This window comes from Panthera tigris, chromosome B4, assembly GCF_018350195.1.
Source record: "Panthera tigris isolate Pti1 chromosome B4, P.tigris_Pti1_mat1.1, whole genome shotgun sequence".
Taxonomy (NCBI): domain Eukaryota; kingdom Metazoa; phylum Chordata; class Mammalia; order Carnivora; family Felidae; genus Panthera; species Panthera tigris.
The window spans coordinates 37,932,750-37,955,941 of record NC_056666.1 but is presented as its reverse complement, the minus strand read 5'-3'; the positions used below and the strand labels follow the sequence as shown (position 1 = coordinate 37,955,941).

At 55.0% G+C, this 23,192-nt stretch overlaps 1 protein-coding gene across 5 annotated transcripts in view; it reads right to left on the bottom strand.

Moving 5' to 3' along the window:
* Nucleotides 1-23,192, bottom strand: part of TSPAN9 (tetraspanin 9) — a 202,636-nt gene that overhangs the window by 1,230 nt on the left and 178,214 nt on the right. For all 5 annotated transcript variants that reach the window (XM_042991584.1, XM_042991585.1, XM_042991583.1 and 2 more), the window contains 5 exons: nucleotides 3,133-3,324; nucleotides 2,684-2,758; nucleotides 2,257-2,358; nucleotides 1,478-1,609; nucleotides 964-1,047 (listed from right to left, as the gene is read on the bottom strand). In XM_042991584.1, the coding sequence (XP_042847518.1) occupies nucleotides 964-1,047; nucleotides 1,478-1,609; nucleotides 2,257-2,358; nucleotides 2,684-2,758; nucleotides 3,133-3,324 (585 nt within the window). The remainder of the gene's footprint in view (nucleotides 1-963; nucleotides 1,048-1,477; nucleotides 1,610-2,256; nucleotides 2,359-2,683; nucleotides 2,759-3,132; nucleotides 3,325-23,192) is intronic.

Here is a 23,192-nt window from a genome sequence, read left to right as displayed (position 1 = left end):
CAGCGGGCTTGTCTGCTGAGCGGGCTTGTCTGCTGAGCTTGGATGAATCAGACACGATCAGACCCCAGACCCAAGAGTTTAGGGCAAGAAAGATACAAGATGTCAGCCATCTTCCCGTGGACCAGCCAGTCAAGTTCAAGCGCTCCAGGGAGAATCAGGCACTGAAGACTCTTGCTCGCCTCAGGTTGGAGCCATACATAAATGGACCAAGGACAGAGCCCGGAAATGCGCATCCCCAGAAAGGTCAGGGGACTCTTGCTCCCCACCGGCCATGCCACCTTCATCTTTAGGAAGGGAGGCAGGATTCCCTCCTGGTCCCCCTCCACCGTCTTGCAAAGCGCAGCTGGGCACCGAATGCAGGGCTTGCAAAGGGCAGCTGGGCACCGAATGCTTGCTAGGAACAGCTCACACCTACTGAGCACGTCCTAGCTGCCTGGTACTGCTCTACACCCTGTTCCACACATGGGGCTCACTTCATGCTAAGAAGTGGCGTGATGATCATGCCCATTATGCTGATGTGGAAATTGAGGCACAGACGCTTAGCAACCTGCCCGGCTCATTCACATTTAATGGGTGCCAAGGCCAGAACGGACACCCAGGGAGTGTGAACACCTCAAGTGTTACCTGAGGACTTGGGTTCCATTCAGTCCTAGGGTAAGTGTCCCCGTGAAGTAGGGCAGGCGTGTTGTCAAGCAGACCCACACAGGGGATCTGCGCGGTGCCGGCCCCAGGCCCCAGGCTCGGAACGGATGCCCAGGAAGCAGAGCCCTACTGCGCCTACGGGGTTGGGACAGGCGTTGGGATGGAGGCCTCAGGACAGAGCAGAGCAGGACAGTGCAGGGGCTCCAGGCTGCTGGGATCAGCTATTTAGTGCGTGTGCGTGTGTGTGTGCGCTTCGTCTTCTGCCTCTGGCTTAGGTCCAGCTGGGAGCTCGAGCTGCGAGGCTTCCAACAGCCCTCTTACCTGCATGATAAGGATGCACATCCCCACCGTGCCAAGCACATGCTTATTGTCATCAAACCACGTCTTCACCTTTTCATAGCAGCCCTAGGGAGCAGGACCAAAGGTTAAGGCACCGCAGGACTGTGAGTGCCTCTTCCTGCCCAGCCCCCACCTCACGTCCCCTTCTGTCCCTGTCCTTGCTCTTGTCTCCTGCCCCTCTCTGACCCTCAGCCCCAGTCCTCTAGCTTTTGAGCAGGCCCCGCCCCTCCCCACCCAGGGGTCCACCTACAGGCTCCCACTGCACGGCCTCCGACCCCCACTCAACCTCCACCCTCAGACACTCCCGACTGCAGGCCCAGCCCTCCCAATGGCCACCGGCCTTTTGGCTTCGGTCCTGCACGTCCCCCACCCCACCTTCCATTAAGCCAGTTTCTTCCTGTCCCAGGCAACCCTCCCCTGCAGGTGTCCTCTTGCCAGACTGTCCTCCACACCGGCTTCTGGGAGGGGGACCTGGGGAAGCAGCTTCCAGACTCACCGTTCTCCACAGAGGGGTGGTGGTGTTGCGCCCACAGCCCTGGGAGTTCTCCATGCAGCAGCGGTCGGGCACTGTGTTCTCCCCCAGCACCGGGTACCAGTCTGTGTAGTCGGTGACGCCACAGCAGCGCATCTGCAGGTGGGAAGGCACGGGGTCAGACACGTCACTGCCTGTGGGCCTCCTCTGTGCCTCCCCCTGCCTAGACCATCCTGGCCCCACGAAAGCTGCCTCCCTGCGGTTCAGCAGAGGAGAGACAAAGGCCTCCTTCTTGGGGCCTCAGCTGGGCCCTAAAGGGAAGTGACGGCCCCTTCCTGGAGGCCAGAATGCAGACAAGGTAACACCCACCTGCCACTCTGAGCTGGGCACTGGACACCAGGCAGGAGTGCTCTCTGCTTGCCCACCACCCTTCTGCTTTGTGGATCGTCCCAAGCTGGCTGCCAGCCCCTTCCCAGGGCTTAACGAGGGACCTCTGGGCTATACTGACTCGTTCCCCTCTTAGAATCAAGGCCTTCCTTCCTGACCCATAATCAGGGCAACAAACTCTGTCATCCATGCCAAAGCTTCAGAAAAGAAGGGCCTGGATGATCTGCTCTTCTAGATTATCTGTCCTCCCTGGTCCCCTGTACCCACTTAGGTACTCGCCACCGCTCCCGCTCCCGTGCCCTGCTCCCCCTCCTTCCCTCAGCTGCATGTCCCTCTCCAGATGCATCCTCAGTCACCCAGGGTGAGTCTGAGCCGCGCCCCCCCACCCCCCCGCCCTGCCAGGCCCAGCCCCTCACCTCAGCCTGGATGATGTTCCAGGCGTTCTTAAGCCCCACGTTGTTCTCTGTGTTGTACAGCAATAGTCCTTCTTTCAGGTCCTTCTTGGCGTTCTCATTTACCTGTCGGGTAGAGGGCAGGCCCCTGAGTCCCTTCTCCGAGTGCTCCACACAACTATGCTTGAATGCTCCCGGTGATGGGGAGCTCACTAATGCCAGAGGATTCCTAAGACTACACAGGTAATAAACCCCTCACACTCCCCTCAAAGTCACCTTCCCCATGCTCCCCCCTACCAAAAGCCTTTCATCTGGACCTCTCCCAGCTCTCCTGCTGCCATTCTCCTTCCTCCCTTCCTCATAGGTACTCTCTGTCCACGCTTCTCCTCTGGCTTGTCCTGACCCCAGCCCACTGCCACCCCACATGCCCCTCCCTTCCTGTAAGGCCTACCTTGTCCATGTAGACAAAGAAGAGGATGAGCAAGATCAACTCTGCTAGGAGGATGATCAACAGGACGATGAAAAACTGCAGAGAGAGTGTCGGTGTGGGCACATGGTGGTGGTCACGGCCAGGGATGGGGTGCACACAAGGGCTAGGGGAGCTGGGGACAGGAAGCACCTAGACAGGGCTTCCCAAGTATGGGAGAGGCCAGCTACGGCTCCTGAGGAGTCTCTGATAGCTAAGGGAGGCAGATGAAGGAGACAGCCAATCAAGGAGTGGAAGGGACAACTAGGGTCGGGATACGCGATCGTGAGGAAGAGGGGTGTGATCGGGCAGAGAACATCCTAGAAGCAGTTTCTGTCGGGCATCTAATAGGCTGGCGGTTGTCTCAGGCCTTGCCTGTCTCCGTGACCCGGATGCAGGGAGTTCAGAGGGCTGCGGGTATGGAGTTCACTTACACTGAGAAGGAGGCACTTGTTTTCCTTGATGGCCCCCAGGCAGCCGAGGAAGCCTGTCACCATGACAATGGTGCCTATGGCGATGACAAGGTTGGCTGCAGACAGCGAGGGGAAGCTGGGGGAGAAGGTGGCAAAGTTGCCTTGGGACACAGATAGCCAAATGCCCACTCCGAGCAGCCCACAGCCACAGAGCTGGAGAGAAAAGAAAGCCATTAGATCAGCACCGTTTTGTGTTCATCTCCACGGAACCCAAAAGGCTGCATGTCCCCACCTCCAACTCTGAGACTGGGAAAGGGGGAGAATGGGGCTATAGGTCAGATAGGGCCATGGGCCTTAATCGTGTCGGCTCTGAGGCCCAGACAAACCCTCAGTCTCTCCACGTCTCAGTCTCCGCATCTGGCAAATGGCACCCTGCCAGCTTCACAAACCTCCTAGGGTCACTGTGAGGATCAAATTTTAAACGACACAGGCAAAATCCTGTAACAAACACTGACGGTCCCAGACACACATGAGTGGCTGTGGTTACCCCACTTGTCAGTGGAGAGGCCCTGGCATTCAGGAAGGAGTCCGGGAGGAGGAGCGCGGTGCCCAGGGAAGGTGAGTCAAGACTCGTCTCTGGGGCCAGGAAGACTCTCTGAGTCCGGTTTCTCAGGGCCAGGCCTTCCGGCGACCACGTTTTCCTGCCCTGTCCAGCAGGGCCATTTGCCCACTATTCTCAGGAGCCTGAAGAACAAATTTCCCACAGATGGAAGGTGAAAGGAACTCAACGGGCTGGCCGACGTGCAGGCCATGAGAATCCATCACTGCCTTCGCCTTCCATCCATGTGAGCCAGCAGCCCGCGCTCTGGCCCTGAAAACCGACTCTCCTCCACGGCCCCCCTGGGCCCGCGACGCCACCGCTTCACCTGGGGACGCTTGGGTTTCACTGGCTGTGGGTCTCCACAGCTGCCTTATTTTATGCTCCGTATAGCTGACACTCACCCCGCTCCCTCCGGCAGCTCTGAGGAAATATGCGGAGTCTGAGGAGCCAATCAATCTGTCAACCGATATTTATTGAGTACCGAAGGCTGCGGCATCCTGTGCCAGAAGAGCCACAGCCACTTTCGAGACCTGCCTTCCTGGGACCTCTGTGCTGCATAGACAGGAACAATAAAAAAGCAGCATCGACCCCACGCAGTATACACTGGTGCCAAATAAATAGTTCAGGAGTTCTCAGAGGAGGCAACCACTGTCCTGGCCCAAGATGTCAGTTGGAGGAGGCAGTCTCTAGAGCACGGCTGGACCTGGGGCAGGTGGGGGACCACAACATTCCACGCAGGGCAAAAGCATACACGTAAGGGCTCAGGAGGTACAGATGTGGATCTGACACCCGGCTCCAGCTTTTCCTGGTAGTGCGACCTTGCAAACTCCTTTTATGCCCAATGAGAATGACACCACCTGCCTTCACCTTCTGGACTGTTGGGAGAATTTAAATGGAAGAAAGCATGTGAAGTGCATGGCCATGACCAGGTGCTGGTCTCCGAAAGGCATTTGCTGAGCAGCTCCCATGTGCCCGGGGCTGTGCCATGACCCCAGGAACCAAGCACATCCCCGCTCTCGAGCTGCTCCGGCTTCCGAGGGGAGACACAGATGGCCCAGCAAAGACAAGGCGGCTCACGAGTAGGGGGAGAGCAGTTCTCACATGCATGCCTGGAGGTTGAGGGGGAGAGGCACAGGCTGCCCCTCAGGGGTGGCATTTTCTTCCCTCATGCAGTCCACAAACCCAAACAGAGCACCCATGTAGTAAGTGCCAGGGCCCGTTCTGAGTGCTGGGGTGGAGGTGGTAGCAGCACAGGCAACCCCCCCTCCCCGCCCCTCCCTGCCTCACTCACGAACAGGCTATTCTTACAGAGCACACGGATGCTACATAAGCAAACAAGTGATAGAATCTCAGGTGATGGTACGTGCTGTGAAGGAAAATGAGGATGGCCACGAGTTAGAAAGTTTCAGGGGACAGAGTGGTCAGGGATGGTGGCATCTGAGTAGGGACCCAAATAAAGAGGGGAAGTGGTGGAAGGATGTTTTGGATAGAGGGAACAGCAGGTGCAGAAGCCCTGAGGTAGGACTGAGCCTGGCCAGCCCAGGGAGAAGCAAGCTTCCCAGGTGGCTGCAACAGAGTGGAGGAGGTGACAGTGGTGGGGGACCAGTAGGTGGGGTGGCAGGGGTCAGATGAGACAAGACCTTGCAGGCATCACTTAAGAAAACCAGGGTGGGATGCCCCTAGGCCTGGAGAGTGACATGGTTTATATTTCCAATAGATCTCTGAGACTGCTGCTCAGAGAAGACCACCAGAGAGCAAAGGGGGAAGCCCAGGGCGCAATCAGGAGGCCACGGCAGGGATCAGGCAAGAGCTGGGGGTGACCTACACCAGGTGGCTCTGGAAGAGTGGTGAACAGCGGTACAAGGAGGTTTATCTGTAAGGTAGGATTGACAGGACTTGCTGGGATTTAAAAGATGAGTAGGATTTTCATAAATGAGGAACCAGAAAGGTGACCCAGATAGGGCATGATGGAAGAAGTGCAGGCATTCCCATGTATTATTAAGCCAGAGATGGTTTAAGGAGCCGGGGAGGAACAGGAGGAAGTGGAGCAGGTTCCCGGGTCCCCCACACCATGGAGTGGTCCTGCACCTCCTGCACCTGGGAGCAGTCCCAGTGGAACTACATCAAGGCTCCCCAGGTATGGGCACACTCAGGCCTAGAACACCCAGCCAATGGGGTACCCGCCAAGCTTTGCAGGGGGGGGATGGTTGCCACCACCCCTGTAACCACTAGGTGGCTCTCCAGGCTGGGTCAGAAGCTCTGAAACTTCCATCCAACTTCTCGTACTGACTTTTTTTCAATCTGGTCAGTTCCTATACTGCCGTCTCAATTTTTCTTTCATTAATCATACCATGGAAATTCATGATCTTCATGCTGAAGATTTATGGCTCTAAAAGCCAGAGCCTGGAATGATTGAGAGGAAACCCCGTGGCTGCCAGGTCACTCACTGCAGGTAGAGGAGCCTGTTGTTAAAGAGACCTGGCTGTGGGACCCCCGGAGCGGCAAGATGCCGTTACCACCCTGCATTGGGGACACCAGGGCCCCCAAGACCCTCCTCAGTCACAGTGCAGCTTTTTCTGGAAGCCAGTGCCCACTGGGCATGGGCCTGGCGGGGGCCCTCTCTACCTCTTTTCTCTATCTCCCTCCTGGGGAGAACTGCCAGGAGGTCCAGGAGCCCCTCTCTGGGAAAACCTCAACAGTTCAGAAATTCCCAGGACCTGGTCATCCCTCTCAAAATGGTTCTATGATCTTGCTTCATATTCTCTGAGTTGGTCGGCAAGCTTCCCAAAGTCCCACCCAGCAGCCTCCCTCTACCACGGTAAGAGAACAGCACTGTGGCTCTGTCCCCATGCGTGCTTCCTTTCCCACTTCCTGTCTGAGGTCCCACCACGCCCCAGGCTAGACCCCAGGTGAGACCTGCTGCCTCCAGGTGGGGCAGTCCCCACACACAGCGTGTACTTAAGCCCTGGGGTGAAGGGGGCTAGCTCAGTGAATGAGGCCTTGTGGGATCTCAGTGCACTCAGGGACAAGAGCCTCCAGGTGGGAAGAAAACATGACCAATCAGGCCCTGAGTTTACAGATTAGGACAGCAAGGCCACGGCACTGCCAGGCTGGACCCAGACCTGGCTCCCTGGCCCGCCTTTGGTGTGGAGCCCCTCTGTACCTGACGCCAGGAGACCGGCCAGTGCATGCCGAGCCTGGGCCGACCAGTAAAAGGCACTGCCTTAGCCCCTGCCTCAAGCCCGGTCCCAGCCTTGCTCCCCTGCCTGCCTCTGGCCTGTTTTTCAGCCCAGCCGACATAGAGCTGCCTGAATCCTTTTTCTAAGATGCTGCTTTCATCATGCTGCTCCCCTGTGTGACCTTACAATTCTTTAGCTCTCTGAGGCCCAATTTCCTTTAAAATGTAGGATTTGGACTAGAGAATTTTTCAGGTCCCTGCCAGCACGGGCTTAGCCAAGCCTGAAACATGATGCTCTCATGTCCCTACCCGGTGGTTCTCAACCCAGAGTGATGTTGCCCCCCTGCAGACACCTGGCAACATCTGGGGACACTTGTGGCCATCACAACTTGGAGTGTGGGGCTCCTACTGCTGTGTGAGTAGAGGCCAGGGTTACTGCCAAACAACCTATAATGCATAGGACAGTCTCCCACCACAAAGAACTACCCAGCCAGAAATGTGGATAGAGGTCAAGAAACCCTGCCCTAGCCCCTTCCCCATGCCAGGGGTCCACCCTCTGGCAATCACCTCCAGGAAACAGCCATCACAGAAAGAACCCAGTGTATTCCCTCCAAGAGTGGGGCAGCGTCCTAGTTCTGAAAGGGACAGTAAAATGTGGGAGGAGTGGAGAGCTGGCCAGACTCTATCCGGGGAGCTGGTGAGAACCAGGGCAGGAACAGGGAGAGGTCAATGTCTGGTGCATGGCAATGGGCAGGAGGGAGGGGATGACAGCAGAAAAGGTTTGCTGGGCAGGAAGGCAAGAAGACAGACAGGAAGCCAGAGCAAGGGGCAGGGGAGGGAGCGGCAGGCAGGGGAGGGAGTGGCAGGCATGGGGGGGTGGGGGTGGGGAGGAGCACTGCCCCATGTGGACGGTGCCCAGCACAGGAAGGAGACAAGGTGTGCAGTGCCAGAGAACTTAGCTGGTGGCATTCAGGAAGATTCCCTTCCCAAAGCAAAGGACCGTCTCAGCTAAGATGACCGAGCTACAGTCAAACCCAGGGCAGGAAGAGACTCCAAGGACTCAGGGAACCAAAATCTAGCCAAGTCAGCACCAACCAACCTGAGGTCACCAGCCAGACAGACCTGGTCATCAACCCTCGCCAAGCAGGGGGGGATCCAGTGACCACCCTGAATAGCAAGCCCTCCTGCTCCCTGCCCCCTCCCCCAACCGAGGGCATTTCTAAATATTCTCAGTTCAGCGCTCCAAATAAATCCACGTCCAAATGTGAGAAAACAAGTTCCTATCCTTGCGCTTGCCTGTGGCCTGGATCTCTGTGAGGGCAGGGATTTGGGTCTGTTTTGTTCACTGCTAAATCCCCAGAGCCTAGAACAGTGCTTTACCCTTGGCAATGCCTTGGGGTGTCCCTCCTATGGGGCTCTCCTAAGGCCCTTCACGGACTCTGCAGAGGGAGAAAGTGCAGGCCCTTTCAGGGGACCATCTCAGGGTCTTCCTGGTCACCCTTGGGCCCATCGGCCTGATGCACAGCCAGTAAACTGAGGCCCAGCCAGGCCACAGCCATATAGTGAACAAGCACTCCAGACTTACTTCAGTTATGAAGCCTGTTGTAATTAGCTGAATATCCCCGTGGCATTTTTCTTCATCTTCAGTTTGAATCTTATTGATTTGTAGTTTCAATATATGTTTCTGCCTTGTGTCCTTATGTATTTTTCATGCAGGCATCCCATTTCTCTGGGGTGGGGAGTCCTGTGATTTCCCCTTCAATCCAACCTCCCTCCTTAGCTTCTACCCCTGACTCAGAGCACAGGACAGCCACTCCCTGTGTCCCCTCCTAGCTGCCAACCGTCTCTGCCCCGTGCAGGGGTGGCCTTCTCTGGGGGTGACCTCCTGTGCCAGGGCTGGGCCCAGAGCAGCACATCGGGGACCTGCCCAGCCTTCTGTACCAACTTGTTACCCGCCCCCCGCAACGAAACACCAGCACTTTGGGAGTCAGGCTCACTCTCCTCCATTCTTCCTCTGGGAGGGCCCAGAACACGCCTGGGATACTTCATAAACATTAGCTGGATGGATGGATGGATGGATGGATGGATGGATGGATGGATGGATGCGGGTAGGAAGGCCTGAGAAGGCCACAGCCTGGAAACAGGACCAGAACCAGACACACAGACCCACCTGAATAAGAAGCCCCCCACACATCCCCTTGTCCCTGTTCCTAGAACCCCCAAGTGCCCCAAGTTACTCCCAACTCAGCCCCCTGAACCCCTTATTTGCCTGTGTGAGTCATCTGTTTGTCTGCCCCTCACAGCCTCATGTGTCTCTGCAGAACCCCCCCCCAACCCCCCCTGCCCCCTGCCAGCCTCATCCCCTCTGCTTTGCAGGAGCTTTCCAAACACTAGGTCTCAACACTCCCCAGTGCTCTCTATGAGCCAGGGCCAAGTGCAGCGTTTAATGGCATTTAATAAATTAGTGGATGTGGAGAATAAAAAAGAAAACCAAAATGACTTTAATTTCACAGCCCGACGTGCAGCTAGTAATGGTCCTGCCTGGTCCTAGGAGAAGCCGTCCTGCCAAGAACTGCATCACAGGGAAAAGGGACAGGACATCAGCACCAGGAGTGGGGCCGCTCCAAGGGGCCTGCAGCTCATTCAGTGTCACAGCCATAAAGGGGGGGAAGGGAGGGAGCCAGACAATGTCTTTGCCAAAGTCACCCGGCAGGCAGGAGGATCAGAGCGCAGAGGGGAAGTGGCCACTCAGCGAGAAGTCTCCTTTGTGAGGCTGTCCCTGGTCCCCACAGACCAGCCCCCGCCTGAGCACCCCAGGGTCGTGGCGTTCAACATCCATCAATAGTCAGTACACGCCATTCTGTCTTTGTCCAATTCTGGGTCCTCAAGAATTCTTTCTTATTAACTCAAGAACGCACTTCCTTGTGGCTGACACGCACATGCATCAGTCCTAGCTTTGCCTAAGCAGCCACCAAGAACAAGTGTGGCAGGCTTTTAAATATTGGAAGGCCTGTATCTCACGGTCCTTTCCCAAGTCTTCTGGTCTATTCAAGGGCTTTTACAGCTTTGCCTCTGAGTCACCCTCCACTGCTCATCCCTGTCCCACACTCAAAATCAGATTCCAGCTACTGAGGGGATAGCACAGAGTACAAAGATACCCCTCTCACCTCCTACATTCTGAGTCCTATACTTCTAGTAATCCAGCCGAAACCCCCACTGGCTTGGCAGGCAGCCCCCCATGGTTTTGGCTCACATAGAGCTTGTGCATAATTTAAGGTGAAACAGCAGGACTCATCGGTCATTCTTTTTTTGACCCCACACTTTTCTCTCAAAGCCTCCAATTTCTTCACATCTTCACCTCGCAGCCCCCAATATCACCAGCTTACATAGGTGACAGGGAGATCACACTCATATTTCTGAGCCGAATTCTCCTCCAAATAAACATTACATAAAGCATTTGCATATCTAGAACCCAGTTACATTTTGATTATCACAGAATGAGGTTATTTTCTCAGATGGTTCTAGGAGAGAGCATTTAAACCTGGCCAAGCTTCAGGGATGCTGTGTTTGGTTTTGCTGCAAGACTCAGAGGCTGACAGACCTCTTAAATTATATGTTTCAAGAGTCCACTTCTCTCCAGAGAACTTTGTGGAGACACTGAGACCGTGGTAACCCCTTGTTAGGGGGTTTTCTGGGGACAACTCACCAGAACGCCCCCCCCATCAGGTCAGAGTGGCCACGGGTCCTGTCATAATACCTCTTGTGCCCTCGAACCCTAAGATGTACATGATGATGAAAGAGTCCGTGATGAGGGAGACCTCACTGGAGACTTTGAGGACAGCCCCTGGCCACCCTTCCAGGGGTGCAGGCAAAGATGCAGTCACCAGCAGTCCTGGCCCCCAGCCGGCTGCACATAGGGCTTGGGGTCCTCCAACCCCAGCAGGGGAGGAGGCTGGCTTCGCTGAAGCACTGCCCATGTGTTTGGACTTCCTGGCTGGACCTCAGCACAGAGGGCATGTGCCCTGCCCAGGGGCTCACTCGAACGAAGGCATCTGTGGGACTCCAGGGTGACCAGCCCTAGGGGCAGGGAGAGGCTGCGTCTGTCCCCAGGCTCCAAAGGCTCCAGAGGGTGCTGAGAGCAGGCCTAGTCCCTGATACAGCTGATGTCTAGAGAGCAAAGGGCAGGGGCTAGAAATGGGAGGGAAGGGGATGTATCCACCTGGTGCTCCCCCAACACAGCCCCTTTAAACTCCGGTCTTCTGCAACCACTCCTCTGTCTGGGAGAAAGGCTTGCAGAGCACCGTGGCTCACCTCCCCCACCTCCACCTGCACCCCAGCCCCTGAGCCCTCTGGACGCCTCTAATCTGACGGCAGGTCCCAGATCAACTTTCTCAGGTGCTAGCACTTCTCTGCCTTCTCAAACTGAGTGGGGGGAGAGGGGGATGAAAAAGGATGTAGAGACAAGCCCAGAACCCCCTCAGAGAGTCCAAAGTGGCCCTGAGGCGGCCAGAAGGAAGCCTGAGGAACAGCCCCCAGAAGGGCCACGGAACGATGTGTGGCTGTGATGCCAGAGAGCGGTGGATGACACAAACCGCCGCCAGCCTTGTAAAGCAGGAGTGATCACTCACCAGTCCATAAACATCGATTCCCACCTCCAGTGCAGCCCTCCCTGGGCAGATGGAGCGCAGAGACGGGGGTGCTGGGGGGAAGGGACACTCAGGAGTACTTGTAGCCAACGTTTCCCAAGCTGACCCCAGCCCACCCGGCTCCCGCTCATTGCTGGCAACGGGAGCTGGAGGCCCTGACAGCGAGATTCTGCTCAAGGACACGGACAGATTTTGCACAGAGACCACGCAGGTGTTTCATGCCCCTCTCTGGGAGCACACAAAAGGAAGCAGGCTAAAGGCTGAAGGGACAGGGGCATGCACAAGAGGGAGGCTAACAGTCCTCTGTCCCCGGCCCCCTCTAGAGGCTCTGTTCCCTGAGCTAGCTGGCAGGGTGCCCTTGGCTGGGACATTGGGGCGGTGGGGGGAGGGGGGGTGGAGAATGACCCTTGGACATGTCTTTTTCCCAAACTCCGGAACTTGTCAACACTCAGTAGGAAGCAGCTTGGAGCCTGAGGCCACCCACACCCAGTAACACACTCAGTCAGGGTGCCAGTGTCAGAAGGGTGCTGTCTATGCTGGGGCGGGGATCGTACATGTAGCTCTCCTTTCCTGCACCCCCAGAGCCATGACTGCCTGAGCTCCCGGGCCTGGAGGGGACCCTCGGGGGACACAGCCTGGGACCACAGTAGGAGACACGGCCTTAACTCCCAAGGTTGCTGTAAATTGGGAGGGAAGGCGCCAAGGACTCTGAGTAGCTCGTTAGAGGAGTCTGGAGAAAGGATTTTCCAATCACCAGCATATTTTCTCCTTCCTGCATTTGCTTTATCTTATGCCTCTGGGGAGAAAGGCCCTTCTGACAGCATCAAAGTGTGGAGAAGTACGTGAAGCCAGGTTGCCGTGGGAGGCAGGAATGGGCTCAGGAAACCAGCCTTCAAGGATCACAGTGATAGCGGTGGCCACCTGGGCTTCTCTGAGAAGGCAGAGCGGCCAGCAGCCTGGCTCTCGGGACAGTAGGCTCGGGGACTGTGATGTGCTGTGCAGCTCTGGCCAGCCACCTGGCCTTTAGAGACGATGCTCCGCTAAGACAGGGAGAGAAACCAGCTCCCCAGCACTTGGAGATGCAGAGAGGATGAATAGGATTACACCTGCCGAGCACTTTGTGTTCCTTGGAATATAAATATCGCACAAGGTGCTGGGCTATTATTCAAACTCCTTGGAAAAGGCAGGGGAGCAGGACAAGGATCCCTTGAATTCCTATCACATCTTTCTGGCAAAGAGCTCAAATGAGACTATAACTCATCCTGGAGAACGGGGAAGGGGGCGGGGACCGTTCTCCTGTCTAAGGAAAGTGCCCCCACCCCCACCAGAGGTGAAGAAAAGCCACACAGTGGAAACATGTCCATTACTGGGGCCTCTCACGCAGCGAGGCTCATCCATTCTGCCCATCACTAATGGACGCCCTTTTAATAATCTTCTACAGCTCAAGTTCAGCAAATAACACTCTATAATTACACATACAGATATCCGGAAAGATCGTGGCTGACAACCAGGTCCATCTGTGGCCCCAGGACAGCCATCCACATACACTTCCGCTGTAACCCTGGGACGTGGCCGACACATGACTGGTCTTCTCTCCAGGGATCCTGTGCCCACAGCCTGATTATTTACACTGCCAGATGGGAGCCGTGTCCACCCAGGCCAGGATTTGGCATTTCTGACACGCTTTGTGGGAGACATGGGCTGGTGACAGTCGGGTCCCTCTGCCAGAGATGGTGTCAGCGCAGCAACCTAAGTGACCACCGGAGACCCCTCCCCACTCTGTGCCAAGCCCTGCCTACCTCTTTGTCCTCCTGGCAGAACAGGAGACCACAGCCCACCCTACTATTATTCCACACGTGCACACAATTCAGGTGACTCTGCTGACAGCTGCCTGTCCAAGGTCAGAGAGCTCATTTGCAGGGGAGCAGTGCCTTACGCCTCACCCCTGCCCCCGCCCCGACCTCCCTGCATTAACTCTTTGATACTGTGCCACTGCAGCCAGCAGAGCATAAGCACTCATGAGCACTGACCATGAGCCAGCACAGTCCCAACTGCCTGGTCTCTCCTGCCTCGTTTAACCCTTTCAACCCAGTGGCAGGGAGCAGGGATGCTATATTTACTCTCCCCATTTTACAGACAAAACAATAAAGGCACAGAGAGGCTAAGTGGTGAAGGAACCCAGGAAAGCTGACTCCAGAAACCATGTTCTGACCCACTGTGCCCCACTGCTCAGACCTAGGTCATCCCAAATAAGCCGTCGTCCCCTAGACATGTCTATCTGGAGAAAGGAAGGCTGGTTGCAGTGCTGTGTGTGAGCGAGGCTCTGTGGCCTGGAAGCCTACTTGTGCACTGGGAGGGCAGGAAGAGAAAAGGCAGTGACGGTGGATAATGGCAGTGGTGACAGGGTGGCGTCCAGGGTGACGATGGTGATGAAGACAGTAATAGTACCTATGAGAATGCTAGCATTTATTGACCCCATATTACATTGCCAGGTGCCGTGTCAACCTCTCTCCCCCAAAACCATACAAGGTAGTTACTATTATTTCCCTCCCCACCAAATTCGCATATGGGAAAACTAAGGATCAGCGATTAAGTATCTTGTCTAAACTCACACATGGGGTTGGCAGGCCTGGGATCGTAATTCAGTGTGATGTGACTCGGATTCCTATGACTGAAACCTCTCTGTGCCTCCTACAGACCTAAGAAAAATCCAAGACCTCATTTTATGAAAGCTTTTCAACAAGTTTCTAGCCCAATCTGAGTCAAGGCAGGTGGCAAGGGGGTGCTGAAGGGGACACACAGCCCCAACAGCCTTGGGAGGAGTTGTTACCCCACTTCATAGATGAGGACATTGTGGCCCACAGGAGTCAAGCCCTCCTATCACACAGTGCCTGGAACCAAGCTGCGTGATACACAGGGATACAAGGAGCATCTTGGCCTGACCCACCAGGAAACAGAGCTTCATGATACCACATAGTAGCGATTCAAAGGCTGTCCACTTTTTAGACAGGAAAAACACGGAGGGCCTGATAACCTGCTTATTGAGGCTTACACATCAGTCTCTCACCAGGTGCCTCCAAGGTCTCTGCCCTGAGCTGGACACCGCACTGGCCACGGCCACATACGAGCCAGAGATGGGTCACTGCCCTGGGAACAACCAAGCCAGCTGGACCAGCAAGTCAAGGTGATAAAAACCAGCCACAATGTAGAACCACACCGGCCAGTGTTGAGTGTCGGGTCAGGGAGGGCTGTGCACAACTCTGGCCTTGGAACCAGGTAGACTGGGTTCAAATTCTCAGTGCCCTCACCTACTATCAGACCGGGGGTAGTGGGAGGAGTCTCTGAAAACAACGTTCCCACTGCTTGTTTTTAAATGGGGGATTTGTGGTACCTACCATGAAGTCGTAGCTGGGATGAAATGAGATTCATGAAAATAAACTTCCTAGCGTGCCACGTACAAAGCTATAAACGGGAGTCATGATTAGTATTTATGGGCTGCAGTCCCCATTCACCCAGGTTACCGAGACCAGGCGGAGCAGCTGTAAGCCAGAAGCCAGCGGCGGAGAGAGGTGGAGAGTCCTGCCCAGGCTGCAGCCCTGCTGTCCCCAGGCCCCAGCCCCACCCCTGGCCGGCCTTCGTGGGCCGTCCTCCTCCAAAACAGCACAGCACGTCTGCCCAGACAAGCTTTACTCACCCTGCCGTCCTGCTGCTCCCCAGCCACCCATCTCCGGGAGGCAGCTCCCTTTCCCGATGTGTGAGCTGCTTTCTTTTGGCAGAGAGCTGCTGCTGTCTGTGCTCTGGACCGTAAAACAAGTTTTCATCAATAAATTAAGATAAGCGGAAAGCCAGCTCAAGAGGGGGCGGGCTGAGGCGGGCAGGCAGGCGGGCGAGAAGTCGCTCTGTGACCCAGAAGGGACCAAAGTAAATCCAAAGCAAGACTCGGGCTCACGGCCTCCTCTCCCCAGATCCCAAGGGCCCCATTTGACCCAGACTTCTCAGAGAGGGGGAGACAAGGGAAGTCACCGTGCCTCTCTCGGGGCCCATTCCATACTCGGGGCGGGTACGCAAGTGTCCGTCACAAGTCAAGTCAGGTTCTCAGCAATGCTCTGAACCAAAATAATGATCTAAGTCACTGCGTTAGACAAGCTAAATCTAATCAGGTGCTGGCCTGCCCCATCACTAGCAGTAGAGAGCCACCTCCGAAAGGAAAAACATCGTTCTCGCAGAGCTTCCCCACGCCTCCTCGTGAACCGCTAGGTCCCTCAAACTCACCTTGCACACATCTACCTCCACGCCTTGCTCACAGCATCTTCCCCTACCCAGGAAGTCTTCCTCTTTTCATCTTTCTCTATCCAACCCAGGGCCTTCGAGGCTCAGCTGATGCCCACGTCCTCCTCCACGCTGGCCAACCCCACCGGGACCACACCTAGCATCCTGCAGTGGCTCGACGGTCTGACAACCCATCAGCCTTAGGACCTTCTCCCATTTGCCAGTGCTGACCTCTGCCAGGTGTGTGTTCCCACCCACAGCGGCGGCACAGGCAGGCGTCTCCCGCCACCCCACCTCTTTGTGCATCTCCCTGGCAACGAGCTCAGTGTTGGGCACAGAGAGGTCCTCGTTTATCAACAGCCAGGTATGGACAGAATGAGCTCAAGTGAAGCAGAGACGTGGGAACACGGAAGCAAGGCAAGTTTTCGACCCCAACAGGAGTGCCTCCCCAGACCTGGTACACAACCCCCTTCTGTCCCTGATGCTCTTAAACAGGCCAAGCATATGGCGGGAGACGGGCCAGCTGTCTGTCCAGCACCACACACAGAGAGGTGCATGGCTCTGCCTAGGCTTATGGGTCAGTCGACAGGTGAGCCTTTAGACCAAGCGGGGTGACGAACCCGACCACACGGCACATGCCACCGTGCTGCTAAGGGCTGCGAACCTCCAGCAGGTGGATTCCTCCCTGGAGCCTCTCAGCTCCCTCACTCATAACACAAAAGGTTGGACTTGATAATATCCCAAACCCCTTCCAGCCCTAAGATCCTGGGATTTCACTTCTGCTCAACCCTCACTCTAGCTGTGTGACTTAGGGACGATGACTGCACATTCCGTCCACATTCCGGGGGAAGGGGCCAAGGGAGGGAGAGTGCCAGGCCCTGAGCTGCGCCTGAGAAGTGGTATGTGATTTACGCTCACCCCATGATCTAAACCCCCAGTTGAGGAAACGGACGACCCTGGGAGAGACCTGCTCTGGCTAGGGTCCCCCAGTCAAGGGCCCAGTCGGATGCCCATTCAGCACCCTGCCTCAGGAACCCGCCATGTACATATACCCCCGAACAGTGGGAGGAGGTGGCAAAGTTCCAGGCCACACTGACATTAAATCAAGACTGCTAATTATACCCCAACCTGGACATAAATCAGAATCGATTACTTCTGAGCTCAGGCGCTTCCCATACCTGGAAGGAGCAGAGTAATGTGAGGGCTTTGATCAAGTCTGGGCTGCGGGGAGGCCTGGTTCTAAAGCAGATCCCAGTGGGCCCTCCCTCCTCTCTCCCACCCCTGCCACACACGTGCGCGTGTGCACACAACACACACACACGTGTGTACACACACACAGATACACACACACACACGCACACACATACAGAAGCACTCCCTCCACCAAGACCTGGAGGGGGCAAATGATGCCATTTTATAAAGAGCAAACAGAGGGAAAATAACCTACATGTGAAACTGTGAGTTGGCATGGGGTGCTGAGAACAACATTCAGCCAGTGGAAAAGAAACATATTGACAACAGCAAAAAGAAACAATTACTACGCATTTTCATAGAGATCCCAAGGAATAAATTTGCTCTTGCTTTTGCTTATTCAACAGAAAAAAGAGAACGAGCGAGCGAGAGAGCAGTAGCCAGAGAGGGGTGAGGACACAGCAGAATGCAGGCACTTGCACTTTGCGGTTCCACATTTCCCTTAAGCTCTCAAAAGAGTGTTTTTTGAGATACAGGCTGACACAGGAGTCAAAAGAAATAGAAAAAATAACACTGTAAGTGGAGAGGCTTAGGGTGCTGCCTCCAGGGGCACCCACTAAAGAGACACCCTCAAAATAAGAGGGACAGGTGCTGCTTCCATTCATTTGGCAAAAGCAGAAGATACTTTAAAAAAAAAATCACTGGAAGACAGAACCTTTAACGTCCGTGGCAACAGCTGCTCAGGGGAGCCAGAGCCTGGCTTCACGTCAGGAAAATTCTGACCTCTTTGCAAAAGCAAGCCCCCAGGGTAGCCCCACAGATCCCACCCCTTCTGCAGAAAGCAGGTCACCACAGACCCAGAGAGGAGCGGGGCTGAGCCAGCACCAGAATCGCTTGTGGGTGGGGGGCTGGTCCACGTTAGGACTCACCAGTCTCGTCCATGAGCATGACACTGAACGCTGGAAACACTGGACGCAGGTGAGGACCGTGCACCTGCACCAGGCACCTACACTGCCTCTCGGGTCACAAATGCCCGAGACCCTTTGCTCTCACAGAACAATGGTACCTCTTTTCCATGGCCTGCCCACCATCTGCTGAATCAGCGCATCTGTCCTAGGCTCCTGCAAATGTGCTTCTCCACCCGTATCCCTGCCTTGGGGATGTGCGTCCTTCACCTCTTCTTCCATCCCAGAGTTAAACTTGGACCTGTGGGGCGCCTGAGGGGCTCGGTTGGTTAAGCATCTGACTCTTGATTTTGGCTCAGACCATGATCTCACAGTTCGTGGGATCCAGCCCCACATCAGGCTCCGTGCTGACAGCGCAGAGGCTGCTTGGGATTCTCTCTCTCTCTCTGCCCCTCCCCCTCCTTCTCTCCCTCCCTCTGAAAATAAACAAAAACAAAACAACATGGATCTGTGTCCAGCAGTTACGAGCACAGGCTGTGGCACACAGTTACGAGCACAGGCTTCTGAATCCCAGTTCTACCCCTCACCAAATGTAACTGGACTGGCTGACCTCTGTGACTCTGACCCCTTGTGTGTGAAATGGAGAGAAGGGAGCTGTCTCCGAAACAAAATCCATGTAGTGTGCACCATATACAGTGGTTGTGAAAATTAAACAGAACAAAGCTTGTAAAGCTCTTAGAACAAGAGCACGGCCTAACATCATAAAGGTTTACCACTGTCGTTGCTACCCTTCTGTGTCTCATCCATCTCAAATCCTTGGACCACATCCCTGCAAATCTCCTGCATCCACCTCATCTCCTCCACACCCGCAGCCCAGATCTGCTCTCACCCCTTTGGCCGGAATCCTGGGAGGTGCCCCTGTTGGTCACCCCACCTCCTCTCTGTCATCACAATCTACACACTCTGCCTGGTGCCCATCGTGCCTCACGTTCCAGCCCCTGGAAGGCTGCTGCAGCCCACACCACATGGCTGGAACTCCTCAGCAAGGCGTCCATTCAAGACCTCCTACAGGGTCATCTTTTCATTATTTGTGCACCACTATCCCCTACAATCCGAGGTACTCGTCCCTCTGTGATATACCCCACGCCGTGGGCCTGTCTCTTTTCTAGCTCCTCCCCCACCAGCCATGCCCTTCCCTCCACCCTCTACCACTCCGCAGTGCCAATCCTTCCCATGAAGGGTCCGTGACCTCCACTCACCCTTCCGTGTCTGTGCACTCGAAGCACCTGACAACTCGCGGTACCTAACACACTTTGCCCTGCAAATATTCACTGTTTGTTGGCTTTGCCCAAGCCAACCTCATTTTGCATCTCCTACAGTGCCTTGCATACAGTAGGCTCCCAAAAGGTGTCTTTTCAAGTTGGAACTATGTTTTCACAAAGGCAAGCTCCCAGCAGGATGGGACGGAGGTGGTACAATTTGCTCTGTGCGGCTATCAGCTGGTACTCCGGGGGAAAGGGTACTTCCACCTACACTGTCCAGGACCATAACGGCCAAGCAAGCCCCACCTCCATGAAAACCAAATACACCCAAATTCTTCAGCAGCACAGAAATGTCCTGTCAAATGCAGCTACGTTGCCATCCGTACCCCAACGCACATGACCACAGGGATTACCAACGGCCTTCCTTTGTGTGCCTCGTTCACGCAATCATCTTGCTTTCTCTCCTTAGTCATTAGTAGGCACGAACTATGCCAGGAACCATGTCCAGCAGCACTGAGCACCTCCCAGGATCTCCAAGTGCTCTGCCTGAGCACTGGGGCGGGAGAGGACATCCCCTCTCTGGGCTCCAGACTCATGCAGCCACTCGCATTCTTGTTCTCTCCATCTGAATGTCTCACAGGCATCTCTCACAAAATAGGTTCACAGGAGAAATCCTGATGCCCAAGTCACAGGGAACCTGAGAGTCCCCAGTGACTCTTTGCCCTACCTGGTGTCCCACACCATCCGTCACCACGTTCTGCCACTTCTGCCCCCAATTTCCACCTCTGGTCCATCCACTTCTCTCCATCACCACTGCTACCATCCCTTCTTTGAACCTCTGCGATCATCTTCTGCTTTCTCAGCAGTCACTCTTGCCCATCTATAACCCATTCTCCACAGAGCAGCCAGAATGGTCCTTGTTCAAATTTCCAAGGTCCCCCCTCGTGGGCAGAACAGATTCCAAATCCTTCCCACAGCCTACAAGACCCTACGTGATCCGGCCTCTGCCTTCCTTGCCTGCTCTGTGCTCTGCTCCACTCACTGGTCTCTGTTAGTTCCCAAGGCGCACCACACTATTTTGCATTTGGTATTTCCTTTGTCCAGAATGTTCTTCCTTAGGTAGTCATGTGGTTGGTTTATTCTTACCTTTCGAGTTTCCCTTGTTTCCTTCCCATCTTGTGTGGCAAGCTGTTATTACTTTAAGTGTTTGTTTTTATTGTCTGTTTTCCCTACTAGAGTATGAGCTCTATGAGATAAGAGATCTCTGACTTGCCCCCCATGTATCTCTGGGGTGCCGCACTGTGCCAGGCACATGATAAACGTTCAGTAAATATCTGCGGACAGGAGGGACAGAGGGAGGGAGGAGACCAGGATTTGGAAATCCTCTGTCCTTGAGAACATTCCTCAGAAGTAGCATTTTGTACACATGGATTAAGCTTCTTGGCACCCCCGAGATCCTGGGAGCAGTAGCAGCACACGGAGTGGCAGGACACAGAAAAGGCCACAGGATGTAGAAAGCTGTGGCAAACAAGAACGAGATGGGACACAGGCTGGAAAGTCAATGGACTTGAGTGAGTTGAAATCTTTGCCGAGGCCATGCAACCTTAGGAAAGCAACTTAATGTCTCCAGGCCTGAATTTCTCACCTACAAAAGGAAGACAACACTGAACTTACAGGGTTGTGTAAATATAGTGCCTGTACAGAGTGGATGCTCACGTAAAATTATTTTTCTAAGGACTCTAGGGGTTCAGACCGCACACACTTTTTTTTTTAAATTTTTAACGTTTATTTATTTTTTGAGAGACAGAGAGAGACAGAGCGCAAACAGGGGAGGGGCAGAGACAGAGGGAGACACATATTCCAAAGCAGGCTCCAGGCTATGAGCTGTCAGCACAGAGCCTGATGCAGGGCTCGAACCCACAGACCATGAGATCATGACCTGAGCTGAAGTCGGATGCTTAACCGACTGAGCCACGCAGGCGCCACGCCCTGCCCCCCCCCCCCCACCACACACACTCTTTCTAGTTAAATGAGTCCCATCTTCCTGCTCCCTAGGCACTGGGCTGCCTATGTGTCACCATCACTCATGCATCAGCCACCTTATCTCAGGATCTCGCCTAAAGGACAAGAGGCAATGAGGAGTGATTGGTGAGGCTCCTGGAGAGCACGCCACACTGCCCACGGAGATCAGATGCATTCAGATGCCACAGAACCTCTGCCGGAGTCACCAGGGGAAGCCTGCTCCCGGACAAACCCATCATTCTCTGTCTGCAGACCCTAAGGAGCAGGCACTGGGGCGCCAGGACAAAGGTCATGGCGTGGGGTTATCCAAAAATGCTTGGGATCTGGGGTTACCCCATCTGCTTGCAGCCTCAGTGGGAGGGCGAAGAAGGAAGATAAGAACCAACTTGCCTGACACCTTGGTCTCAAAAACCAAACAGCGGCTCAAAAGCCAGGGAAGGGATCAGGCTCCCTCCACCCTTAGTCACTTCTTGAAGGAGAGGACAAGGTACCTGCCCAGACCAAAAATGCTCACTGAGGTCTCCCTCCCTCTAGGAGTGGAGGGCCTGCCTTCTCCTCCCCCATCCCAGCAGAGAGAACACCAGGGAAATTGTGAACCCCAGAATATATCCCCGGTGGAAAGAACATGTCCTGGGCCTGCAGCACTCAGATGCAAAATGAATCTTGCCAAGGCTCTCCCTTCCTGACCCCCTGACCCTGCGGGCTGGGACACCAGGGTGCAGACTGAGTCCAAGAGAGTGGCATGCGGCACCTGCAGATGGCTCAACTCTCAACCAGCCCTTGAGACCCCCTATACTTGCCATCACCATCCCAGCATCTCTCTCAACACTGCCCCAATTATTCTAAGGCTGCTTTTTTACACCATGTCATTTCTATGTTCAGGGGCTCACTGGCTGCCCCTGCCTGTGTGAGGTGCCCAAACCCTCTGGCCTAACAGTCAAGGTCCTCCACAAGCTGACCACAGGCTCATCCCCAGTGTACCCGTTGTCAGCCATTTCACTCATCATCACCCAAACAGCCCCTGTCCAGAAGGAAGATCCTGCTTCTCCTGGGTCACCCTGCAAGACCAGCTAAGATCCTGTGCTTTCGGAGGTATCTTTCTCGGGTAAAGAGCATGAAGAAACAGAAGAATAAAATCCAATCCTCTCTGTTTCCGGGCACCTGCAGTATTAGTCCTCTTCCCGAAGCCTCCTGACTTGTCACACGTGGTGGTTAGAAAGAAGCCATCACAGCAGGTAGAAAGGGCATCGGAAGGGGACAGCCAGCAGGCAGGCTCCAGAAACCCTGCTGAGATGCCAGCAGAGGGGAGCCGGGTGGTAGCAGTGGAGGGGCCTGGCTTTTAGCAGGAGAGCTTGTTGGGGATAATTTATTCCCCCCGTGTCTCAGCGGGTTTCAGCTAGTTGAGTTTATAATGGAACAAGCAGTTGCTGTTGTTCTTGGACGCCACGGCTCTGTGATGGGGGAGCGAGTGCTGCACAGATACAGCAGCCATAAAGCAGAAGACGGCCCGTTGGGGGCCATGACACTCCACAGGGACCAGGTTTTACAGTCCCAGAAAGAGGAGGTTCCAAGAAATCCATGAGCATGGCCTATCCATCACAGAAGGAAATAGAGCGGCACCCGTGGCTCAGGGAGGGAAGCGGGTCAGACTTGGGGAAGAAAGCTGGGCCAGAACCCCATGCAAGTGAAGGGGAAGGAACGAGTACCTCCGTAGATGGCAGCAGAGAACTGCCCACCCTCTGCCCTCAGAGTCCCCTGGCAGGGGGGTGGGGGTGGGTAAGGGCCAGAAACTTACTCTTACTCTGCAAATAGGGTAAGGCATTGTGCCTCTGGCCGACTGGGTGGGAACAGGAAACCCCCAAAGCCCAGTGCACTACAGAAGGGGAGTTTTGTGCTTCTACTTATGAGAGTCATTGGAAATTTGGTGGCAGGGGTCTCCTAACTCATCAGACTTGTGGGGGCCGTTGACACACAGGCTGTCTACTAGGCGTCTTCCACCCAAGTCAC